Raw genomic sequence first — 12,603 nt, forward strand, 5'->3', positions numbered from 1 at the left:
AAAAAATCTCTCCCCCATGTCAGCCATTACTCACAGGTAACAACATGGTTGCCACTTTCCACCTCACCAAGATGGCCTGCCTAAATAAAACTGTAGATGTGAAGATGCATCCTACAGGCCCTTGGTTCTTGTCTTTATAATATTCCAGGGAATTAAAGTTACAATAAGCACACAAGCACACTACAATCCAGAAATTTAGCTTTACCATAATATAAGCAGAGCTGAAACGTGGATAAGAATTCATGAATAAGCAGCATTAAACTGCATGCTGCCTCAAGTAATAGACTCAGAAAACATAAATCCAGAACAAGCTGTAACAAAATAGAAATAGCTAGTTTTAGACTGAAGTGCAACAACAATCTCACCTCAATGATCTTTATGTGGAGATGCCGGCGTTGGACTGGGGTGGGCACAGTATAAAGTCTTGCAACAACAAGTTAAAGTCCAACAGGTTTGTTTCGAATCACTAGCTTTCAGAGCGCAGCTACTCACCTGCAGAAGGGGCTGCACTCCGAAAGCTAATGATTCGAAACAAACTTTTTGGACTTTAACCTGGTGTTTTAAGACTTCTTACAATGATCTTTAGTCATTGTACCTCATTTCTCCAAAGTATGTACTTTATTACTTCCTTTTCAACACACTTATTATCTTAAACCGGAACCAAAATAAGCAACCAAAGCTTCACAAGTCCAGTCATTTTTAAAGTCATGGCCATCACAAGAGAATAGAATGATCAATCATTTCTCGTAGATTCCTTAAAATAAACAATCCACAAAATACTAAGAATTGCTCAATTTAAATGTGATTGAACCTGGAGTATACTGCACTGATGTAAAATAGCCAACAAATCAACCTGTAGCCAAATGTTTACCTTCATCCTGACTATAAACTACCATGCATAAGTTTAAAGCTTACTGAAAGTATTAGCGAGGTGAGAGGCACTAGGAAAAAATTGTTTCAACAGGAATGGGTGGATTGAAATGGCAAACAGCAGAAAGGATGAGCTTTTGAAGCTGATTTGATATAGTTGTCCGAGCATTTGGAACAGTAATTTTCTATCCATTCTATACAGGTGGCTGGCAAATATCTCCCTGTCATGGAGTAAAATTACTAAATTACAAGGTGCCGTTGTTTTGTTCCACGTGTACGTAAATTAAATATCAGCCCAGCAACAGGTATAGTATATGCTGGAATACCCCCATAACAAAGTGCACCAAAAGTATTGAAGATTTTTATTTATAAAGCTGGAAGTAATTAAAATTTGCTGGATGATTCCTCGAGCTATCCTTCACCTGGCTCTTCCCAGCACAACTGTTCCAGTCTGATTATCTCTTCCTACACCACTCTCCAGAGTTTAAATCTGAGACAACACATTTCCTCCAGTCTGATGTACTGAGAATTCACTGTTCAGAATAAACTCTACAGCAAAATGGCCATATACAGATTGAGTAGTCACTTCTCCAAATTTCTCTGTTCTGCCCAAAAGTACAATCCTGACCAACCCGACTTATCATCCAACAGTTACTCCATTTACAGCCTCCATTACCATCTCAACAAAACCCGATGTAAACTGAATTCATATCACTTCATCAGAATGTTCAACAATTTAACTTACACTGAAACCAGCAACTTTAGTCCTTAGCCATCGCTCCCATTTTCTCCACAGAACTTTTGTTTTGATTTCCTTCCATTTTGGAGCTGATTTCCCTATTTGCCTTTCGAACATCTATCCTGACTAACAGAGATGACTTGAATAATTTTGCTTTTTTATGGCTTCTTTTTAAAAAAAAGACTAAGTACAGGCCAACAAACCGAGTAATTGCTCTTTTAAGATAGGAGGAGGCATACTTGACATTTGAAATTTCTTCCCTGCTCCTTTGTTACACAGGGTCTTGCTTACCTTCCATGAAGAGACTACACTGAAACTTTAAACTTTTCTCTTCACAGCTAGTTATGGATTTGCTGTGTGTTACTAACATTTTCTAGTTTTATCCCAAGTTTTGCACGGTAGCACAGTGGTTAGCACTGTTACTTCACAGTGCCAGGGTCCCAGGTTCAATTCCCGGCTTGGGTCACTGTCTGTGTGGAGTCTGCACATTCTCCCTGTGTCTGCGTGGGTTTCCTCTGGATGCTCCGGTTCCCTCTCACAAGTCCCGAAAGATGTGCTGTTAGATAATTTGGTCATTCTGAATTCTCCCTCAGTGTACCTGAACAGGCGCCGGAATGTGGCGACTAGGGGCTTTTCACAGTAACTTCACTGCAGTGTTAATGTAAGCCTACTTGTGACAATAAAGATTATTATAATAAAAGTTTTCTTTTTTAGAACTGACAACCATTAAATTCACCTGCAGAATTCCAAGAAGAATACAGCAACAAGGTTACATGGTGACTCAAGAGTGCAAGTGCATTCATTGTTAATGACATAGAGCAAGGGCACACACCAGTTTGAATCCTGCTCCACACTTTTCCCAATCTGAGTTGCTTCACATCGGGAGAAAAGATAATCAGATGGGAAAGAAATCAATACAAGAGTGGTCTCTAGTGCTACCTGTTTGTATCAGTAGCTACAGAAAGCGCTGGTAGTAACCAAGGAATAAAGTATAAGGCTGCTCCCGCAAATGTAAGCAGTAAGCCAAGTCATGAAGAAATAAACCAAAAGTACCAAAAATCAAGGATGGAACTCACCCAAACACAGGTATAAAAATTAAGTATTTATATTCAAGTCAGACACATGAATTATATTAATGTTACTCTTCAGAGCATTTAAAAAATAAATTTAGAGTACCCAATTCATTTTTTCCAATTAAGGGGCAATTTAGCGTGTTCAATCCACCTACCTTGCAATATGCAAACTCCACACGGACAGTGACCCAGAGCCGGGATAGAACCTGGGACCTCGGCGCCGTGAGACTGCAGTGCTACCACTGCCACCGTGCTGCCCTTCTTCAGTGGATTTTACATTCAATGGTTGCTCACCACAAATCTAACTGCTGGCCAAAACAACTTAACTGTATTCAAACTACATTTTATTTAACAACGATAAATACAGATGTGCAGCAACAATGGTAGAAATAAAAGATGATAATTGAATCAGTGCCACTTACACTTAACACTTCAGCATTCAGATCATCTAGGTTCTGTGAACTTTGTGGTAGAGCATCACTTTTGCCGACAGGCTCTTTTTTCTGTGGAAAAAAAAGTGATAAAACTAAAACTGTTTCATAAATGTGTATTGAACAATCATAAATAGAACATACAGCACAGAACAGGCCCTTCGGCCCTCGATGTTGTGCCGAGCAATGATCACCCTACTTAAACCCACGTAACCCGTATACCCATAACCCAACAATCCCCCCATTAACCTTACACTACGGGCAATTTAGCATGGCCAATCCACCTAACCCGCACATCTTTGGACTGTGGGAGGAAACCGGAGCACCCGGAGGAAACCCACGCACACACAGGGAGGACGTGCAGACTCCACACAGACAGTGACCCAGCCGGGAATCGAACCTGGGACCCTGGAGCTGTGAAGCATTGATGCTAACCACCATGCTACCGTGAGGCCCCAAATCTGCTTAACCAATCTGATTTTGGAATTTTTAGTACTGTACAAATTAATTGTTTGCCGGGTTAGCTGAAAGCATGCCTCAGTCCAATTATCCAAATCACGACTCACAAAATCACCAAACATTTTACTTGCCAATACACAATTTAATCGACCATCATTTATTGAATACAGTAGCATGCAAAGCTGTAACATGTTGAAATTAAAAGATCCACTATTGACTGGGCCCCACATAGAACTGCTATAATTAATAACCATGACCCCCATTAATGCAACCAATTGGCAATGTACCTTAAAACGTAACCACTATTTCCATAGCACACAATCGTATTGACATCTATGCAATAGTTTATCAAAGGCTTTTTAGGAAATCAAAATCCACAATATCTGTGAAGTGAAATTGATTATTTGATGAGTTTATCAGTCTGGGCTGTGTGATAGCACTCTTGCCTCAGAGTTAGAAGATCATGGGTTGAAGCACAACTCCAGAACGTTCAGCATACAAGCTGGGCTACTAGCAGAGGTGTTGGCTTTTTGCAGAAAAATCTAACTGTTCCTTTGCAAGGTGATTTTAAACAATCCTATGGCACTATTAAAGGAAAACAAGACACATCTCCTGGTCAAGATTTATCCCTCAACCAACATCATTAAAAACAGCTTATCTCGGCGTTTTATCTTATTCGTATTTGGGGGGCTTGCTCCATAGAAATTGGCTGGCATGTTTAACTAGATTATAACTATGACTTTAACTTCAATTGCCATGAAGCACTTTGGAACATCCACAAAGTGTGAAAGGTGCTATAAAATTGCAATTTAAAAACTTTTTTTTCTTTTGATCTACTAAAATGACTTTGTGGCGCTGAGTGGGGACCATCATCATCGACAATAGTGATCTGGTAATTTTAGATAAGATTAATTTACCTTCATTTTGTCTCCAATTGTTTTACTGCAAAGGTTTTTCAGTTTGTTTAAGTTGTCGACACGGAACCGACCTGGTCAAGAACAGAAAGTCATTAGCAGAAAACACGACAGTTGTACGTTTAGTGTAAAAAGCAAGAAGCAGGGACATGCATTGAGCAATGGAAAGCACTGGGTTAAAGATGGTGTATCTATCTTCGGATAGCAAACAGGCTTGCAAAAACCTAGTTAAATAAACTAGTTAGGTGCATTATCAAATAACAACTCCCACTTCTCTTCAGTAAAAAAAGTTTTTAAGTTTCTTCTGACATGCGTGCCCTGAATTTTTTTTCCAATTTGAAATTAAACATTTTAAGTACCAAAAAACTTTGAATGTCTGAAAATGACTGTTTTCCCTATTGAAGATAACATTTCTGTATTTCAAAACAAAAAGGTGGTGATTCCATATCAGTTGTACTACGTGGAACATATGTGCTTGCAAAACAAAAATTGGAGTCATCCGAATTCCCCTGAAGAAATGGAACAATTAATAGCTCTTTATTAAAGATTAAGACAAGAAAAGAAAATCAAGATTGGCATTTTTGAAAATTCACGACTGGGTTTTTGAAGTTAGAGTTTTGGTGTTTCATGTCATTGCCTATTTAAAACTGGATTTGGTGCACAGACAGGTTAACTCAGAAATGTTAACGCTGTGGTCTGTCATTCGCCCCCCAATGCTAATCTTGCACCCAGAATCAGCAATCACTGAAATCAGTTGATCCGGTGAGAACCTCCCTGTTTTTTATGATGCCACTGTTGGAAAGTTAGAATTTTTTCAATCAGGTATAATTGCTGCTGCACAACAGATAAAGCCCGGAAAGAATAATTGTAGATTTCTGGAGTGTTGTTTAATGTCACTGTGAGATTAATGACTAGATCTTTTCAAACTCAGAAGATTACAGAAATTGGGAAGGAATTGGCCATGGAGGGTTCTGAAAGCAGGAAGAACATTTTGGAAACAAACAGGTCAGTAAACGCAAATAGGATTTAGTGCACCACGAGATAGGCAGTAGAGTTTTGAACGTTAAATTAATTAAATCCAATTCGATGATTCTGTAGATGATTGCTTGAATAGAAACAATGTGCAGGGATATGGGGAAAAGGAAGGGGAATGGCACTAAATCATGATGCTCGTTCGAGAGCCGGTGTAGACAGTGGACCAAATGGCCTCCTTCTGCACCATAGCAATTCTGTGATGTCCCATATTAAGGAGAACAATCCCAGATCTTTTTGACTCTACATATAACTGAAGCCTGTAACTTAGTGAAATGTCTACTGCATTGCATTTTTGCTGATTTAAAAAAAATGAAAGCTGTCAATACAGAAAAGTAGAAAACCACTCCTTTACAGTCACCGAGTGTCACTTTCACTGAAGGTACAGTACAATTAAGTGCTCACTGCCCTAATTTCACCAGAGTACTCTTTATGACAAATTTGATTACTCTGTGGCTACCCTGTGACCTGAGTGAGACTGACAATTAATATCAACTTAGCGTAGGAATTGCCTTTTCGCCCAATGAAACTTCTACTCTCAGTCTCAACTGGATTAAACTTAGATCCCAGAGATACTTAAATAAAAACATGGACAGATGCTGCTAGACCTGCTGAGTTTTTCCAGCATTTTGTTTTTACCCGAGATACTGATTCACTCACTGCAATATCCAGCCTTCCTGAATAATGAAATCTAATTTCTCCCATACAGTGGGAGTAATTTATGTGAGAAAAAAAATCATACATACCCTGTTGTGCATTACTCACTCCTCAGCTAACAGGAAAGTTTATTTAAAGTTACCTGCCGCAAGATTCCGAGCCTCTGACCTGCTATTGTATACAAAATATTCATATGGCCAGTCCAGTTCAGTTCCTGGTCAATGGTAACCCCTAAAATGTTGATAGTGGGTGATTGAGAAATGGTATAGCCATTGAATGTCAAGGGGTAAATGGTTAGATTCTCTCTTGTTGGAGATGATCATTGCCTGGTACTTTGTGGCACAAACATTATTTGCCACTTGCCAGCCCAAGCCTGGATATCGCCTAGTTGTTGCTGCATTTGGGCATGGACTGCTTCAGTATCTGAGTTGCGAATGGTACTGCACATTGCGGAACCATCTGCAAATATCGCCACTTCCGACCTTATGATGGAAGGAAGGTCATTGATGAAACAGCTGAAGATGGTTAGGCCTAGGCGCTACCCTGAGAACTCCTCCAGTAATGTCTGGAGCTGAGATGGTTGACCTCCAACAGCCACAACCATCTTTCTTTGTGCCAACCAACAGACAGTTTCCCCCCTATTTCCATTGACTCCAATTTAGCTGGGGCTCCTTTATGACAAGTGTTGCCTTAATGTCAAGGGTAGACACTCTCAACTCTGGAGTCCAACTTTTTTGTCCATGTTTGACCTAAAGCTGTAATGAGGTCAGGAGCTGAGTGATACTGACAGAACCCAAACTCCGCGACCTGGAGCAGGTTATTGCTAATTAAGTACTGTTTGATAGCACAATAGAGGACCACTTCCATTACTTTACTGATGATTAAGTGTAGACTGATGGGATGGTAATTGGCCTGGTTGGATTTGTTCTACTTTTTGTGCACAGGACATAGTTGGGCAATTTGCCACATGCCGGGTAGATGCCAGTGTTGTAATGGTACTTGAACAGCTTGGCTGGGGGAGCAGAAAGTTCGGGAGCACAAGTCTTCAGTATTATTGTCAGGGTCCATAGCCTTTGCAGTATCCAATGCCCTCAGCAGTTTCTTGATATCATGTGGAGTGAATCACATTGGCTGAAGACTGGCATCTGCGATAATGGGGACCTCGGGAGGAGGCCAAGAAGAATGATTCACTTGGCACTTCTGAATGAAGATTGTTGCGAATGCTTCAGCCTTATTTTTTGTGATATTCTGGGCTCCTCCATTATTGAGGATGGGGATATTTGTGAAGCCACCTCCTCCCTCCAATGAATTGTTTAAATAGTCTCACCATTTCCAATTGGATGTGGCAGAACTGCAGAGCTTAGATTGATCATTGGTTGTGGAATGCTTAGCTCCATTAGCATAGGGCAGCACAGTAGCACAAATGGATAGCACTGTGGCTTCACAGCGCCAGGGTCCCAGGTTCAATTCCTTGCTAGGTCACAGTCTGTGCGGAGTCTGCACATTTTCCCCGTGTCTGTGTGGGTTTCCTCCGAGTGCCCCAGTTTCCTCCCACAGTCCAAAGACGTGCAGGTTAGGTGGATTGGCCATGATAAATTGCCCTTAGTGACCAAAAAGGATAGGACGGGGTTTTGGGTTACGGGGTTAGGGTGGAAGTGAGGGCTTAAGAGGGTCGGTGCAGACTCAATGGGCCGATTGGCCTCCTTCTGCACTGTATGTTCTATGTATTACCTGCTGTTTATGCTGTTTGGCATGCAAGTAGTCTGGCATTATAGCTTCACCAACGTTTGACAACTTTTAGGTATACCGGACGCTGCTTCTGGCAGGGCACAGTGATCAGTGCTGCTGCCTCTCAACACCAAGGACACAGGTTCAATTCTGGCCTTGGGTGACTGAGTGGAATTTGCACATTCTCCCTGTGACTGCGTGGGTTTCCTCTGGGTGCACCAGTTTCCTCCCACAGTCCAAAGACATGCAGGTTACGTGGGGTTAAGAGGATGAGGGGGGGAGAATTGGGCCGAGGTAGGGTGTTCTTTCAGAAAGTCGGTGCAGACACAATGGGCCAAATGGCCTCCTACTGCACGGTAGGGATTCTATGTCCTCCTGCGCTCTTCATTGAACTAGGGTTGATCCACTGAATATGCCAGGCCACAATTACAGATAGTTTGGTACAATTTTGCAGCTGCTGATGACCCATAGCACCTCGTGGATGCTCAGTTTTGAGTTGCTAGATCTGTTTGAAGTCTATCCCATTTAGCACAGTGGTAGTGTCATCCTCAACGTGAAGACAGGACTTCATCTCCACATGGACTGTGCAGTGGTCACTCGTATCAATAGGGTCACAAATAGATGCACCCACAGCACACAGATTGGTAAGCATGTTTTTCCCTCTCGTTGGTTACCTCACCACCTGCCTCAGACCTAGTCGAGCAATTATGTCCTTTAGGACTCGGTCAACTCAGGCTGTAGTGGTTCCAATGAGCCACTCCTTGTGATAGAGTTCATAATCACCCGCCCAGAGTACATTCTGTGCTAGTGCTGCCTCCAAGTGGGGTTCAACATGGAGGAGTAGTGATTCATCAGCTCAGGGGAGTGGCAGTCATGTATTAAAATAATTCTAGAAAATTTGCAGGAGTATTTACTGCAGAAAGAACATGACTTTAATAATGTGTTGCTATGGAAGTAATGAATTTTGAGTACTTCACTCAGAGGAAAATACAGCTCATGGGTTTGGAGTCCTGTCATTGCTCCATCGTTTAAATGCTAAATTTAGTGAAAATGTAAGGCTGTACAATTGGCCACATTTTAATTACTCCCTTAGAAAGAGTCACATCAACTTAAACATAAATTTAGAAATAAAGATACTGAACTAAAATTATGGCAAAAGACCAGACAAAATAAAATATTTCATGCATTAATTTGGAAAGCAAAACTAAAATCTGGCTTGGATGAGATTGCATCAGCTTTAGAGAGTCAATAGCAGACACCCTGTGGAAGCACATGGTTATTGCACGAACGTTATTCTGCCACTTAAAGCATTTGTCAGGAAGTGCCTTATAGACAATTCACAAAAGATCCTCTTCCAGTGGTAGAAATAAATGCACCTTATTTTTAAAAAAGGTCACATAGCATTTGAGTTGTTACTTATTTTAGGAATGGTGTAATTTGTTTAAATACCAAAGTGCACATGCCTAGACTAGGGTCATCTGAACTCAAAATGTTAGTTCTTTTCTCTCCTTACAGATGCTGCCAGACCTGCTGAGATTTTCCAGCATTTTCTCTTTGGTTGCACATGACTAGAAATTACCTAAATAAAACTGATTACATCGGCAAATACTAAAACTGCATTTTCACAGCAGTTACTGATCTAAAGACATTCGCAGTAATTCAGGTTTTAGTTTGGCGATATCGTTGCTTTGCTTCTGCCCAGTTGGAACTCTACTCTCCTGCAATGGAGATTGTCCTGAGTGCGTGGTGTACTGATACAGCCTGCATCAAGCACTTTCTCAACAGTTAAAAATGTAATTATTCAGTGAGTACGGTTATAGAGAACCATTGTAGCCTATTAAGATGAGTTAAGTCACAAAGATTCACCATGCCAGCTCAGCAGCTGGTTTGACACAGTGCTGAATTTCACCTCCCTATCGAAGCACCATAACCAGCAGACCTCAGCTTTGAGTCTGAATGGCAGATCTGCTGACCAGTAAAGTTTAGGGCTCCCCACAAAAACATTCTTGCTCATTTGATCCTTACAGTGCAAGAGGTCAGCCAGCCCATCGAGTCTGCACCGTCCCTCCGAAAATCATCCTACCTAGGCCCACTCCCCCGCCTCGGCCCTGTAATCCCATCTAACCGTTGGACACTAAGGGAGAATTTAGCACGACCAATCCACCTAACCTGCACATTTTTGGACTGTGGGAGGAAACCGCGGCTCCTGGAGGAAACCCACGCAGACACGGGGAGAAAGTGCAAACTCCACACAGTCACCCAAGGCCGGAATTGAACCCGGGTCCCTGGCACTGTGAGGCAGCAGTACCAACCACTGTGCCACCATGCCATTTCTAAAATGTGAATGATGTGGATTTGATGTGCCATTTCTAAAATGTGAATGGCAACCTCTAAAGGGTGCAGCCCATACAGAAGGCTGGCCAATTGTCAGCAAAAAAACACCAGAATGACATCTCAGGCCAATCGTGCCTCTGCAGTTGCCAACCCGCCCTGAGCCACACATGAAGTGGTTCAGTCACAATCCAGACGCCTTTCCATTCAGGATCTGACAAACCTGCAGATGGGGGGCGGGGGTGAGTTGGGCATGCGCAGTACACCCACTCCCTCCATGGGCCTGTGGGATTGGGGCATCCCACAACCCACCCTCAGACCCAGTTATACCCTCTTCCCCCATCCCAAGATCGCATCGACACCCACATTTCCTCCATTCCGAGTCCGCCTCCACCAGTCTGTCCACCAGCGACACATCTTTGAAACGGCTGACTTGATTCTCCCGGATCTTCTCGGGGTCTCCGCCCTTGTCCTTGCGGAACAGATCCAGATCGAGCACCATGGTGGCCTTTCCTTCCCTTCCCTGCTCTGCTACTCCGTGAATTGACTGGATCCACCCGACAGTCGCTCAGACTGCTGGCTCGCTCGCCCGCCGAGCATGCGCAGAAGCCCTGCCGGCACGGCGCCGCAGTCCCGGCAGCCGCCCGGTGCAGCGCCACCCGCAGGCGCCTGGTCAACACTGCAAGGCATGTTTGTCAATGGTAGTGGGGGGCGGGGCAATGCGCTGGACGTGTTTTTGCAGCGTTGAACTCTCACAAGCGGAAGACACGACACGCAATTTCATAAAGATTTTGAAAGTGTCGATGCGATTAGGAGATGTACTCCCGGGCAAAATGGAAAGGGAAAGGCGAAGATAATGCCTGTGGTTGATACCTTGGAGTTGTCATTGTCACGAAACCGTAACCTTATCCAGATGCTGTTGTGCTGAAAGATAACCACCCAAAATTGCAACTTGCCCTTTTTGTGAGAGGTTGACTGACCTGCTGTGTATTTGAATCATTTTCTGTGCGCCTTTTCAAATGTAAGATTTCCAGAATTTGCCTTTTGCCCTGTGTAGGTAATATGCACTTGTCCCACAGCCTGCTTAACTGGGAACATTGTGCTGCGTAGGAAGTAGGATGTAAACGAAGATGAGTTGATGTGCAGTGAAGTATTTTCCCAAAATACATCCTGTCAAGACTTTATTAAATGTATGGTTGGCAATACACACACAGAAAGGTAGGTTGCCAGTGGAAACCTGTCTGAACTGTCCCTGCATTCAGATGGGTCCTGAGTTATTGTTTCATTTCTGATTTCAGCACTGGTAATTTTTACACAAAATTGTATACTTTGCTCATTTATAATCTTGGAATAGATTGTCAGCTACAGCAACTGACATCATCAGGTTAAAAAATATGAGCAATACAGAAGACACCAAGGAAATCAAGGAGTAGTAAGGATAGGGCACAAAAGTGTTCTTTTTAAACGTGTGGGATGTGGGCATCACTAGCAAAGCCTGCCTTTGTTGTCCATCCCTAATTTCCTTTAAGAAATGCTGGCGAGCATCTTGTTATAAATTTGAAATTTAGAATATGGTTGTGGTTTGAACTGTCTTCTGAAAGAGTTCTTCCTGTTTATCATAGATCATAGAATTTACAGTGCTTGTATGTATGCCATTTGGCCCATCGGGTATACACTGGCTCTTGGAAAGAGCACCCAACTTAAGCCCACACCTCCACCCTATCCCTCTAACCCAGAAACCCCATCTAACCCAAGGGCAATTTAGCATGGCCAATCCACCTAATTTGCAAATCTTTGGACTTAAAGTCACAGATCCATTAAACATCCATGGATCAAAAATGTAACAGCAAAAATAAAAGAGGAAATAAGGGAAGAAACAGGAAGGAATAATTGAACAGGAAATATAGTGATCATTTTTGATATCTATTGCCAGTTTTTTTGATCCATTTATTTTTTCCTTTAACTTTACACCATACTTCATAAAACTGACATCAGTGGTTAGCACAACCGCCTCACGGCGCTGAGGTCCCAGGTTCGATCCCGGCTCTGGGTCACTGTCCGTGTGGAGTTTGCACGTTCTCCCCGTGTCTGCGTGGGTTTTGCCCCCACAACCCAAAAATGTGCAGAGTAGGTGGATTGGCCACGCTAAATTGCCCCTTAATTGGAAAAAATAATTGGCTAATCTAAATTAAAAATAAATAAATAAATAAATAAAATAAAACTGACATCAGTGTTTTCCTTTGTTCCCATTTCTTTTATGTTCTTTTATTATTTTGGTCTGTGGACCCAAAATCAGAATGTGCCTTTAAGCAGAAGACTCAAGGTTAAAACATTCTGCCTGTCTGATCACTGTGTTCCCAGGTTTTACT

General features: G+C 42.3%; 1 protein-coding gene across 1 annotated transcript in view; it reads right to left on the reverse strand.

The window, feature by feature from the left end:
• Positions 1-10,844, reverse strand: part of sars1 (seryl-tRNA synthetase 1) — a 30,749-nt gene extending 19,905 nt beyond the window's left edge. Inside the window, exons 1-3 of the mRNA XM_038819895.1 lie at positions 10,601-10,844; positions 4,490-4,560; positions 3,105-3,185 (exon numbers count right to left, since the gene is read on the reverse strand). Coding sequence (XP_038675823.1) covers positions 3,105-3,185; positions 4,490-4,560; positions 10,601-10,736 — 288 coding nt within the window. The 5' untranslated portion in view covers positions 10,737-10,844. The remainder of the gene's footprint in view (positions 1-3,104; positions 3,186-4,489; positions 4,561-10,600) is intronic.
• Between the last annotated feature and the right edge of the window lie 1,759 nt (positions 10,845-12,603).

This window comes from Scyliorhinus canicula, chromosome 15 (genome assembly GCF_902713615.1).
Source record: "Scyliorhinus canicula chromosome 15, sScyCan1.1, whole genome shotgun sequence".
NCBI classification, from domain to species: domain Eukaryota; kingdom Metazoa; phylum Chordata; class Chondrichthyes; order Carcharhiniformes; family Scyliorhinidae; genus Scyliorhinus; species Scyliorhinus canicula.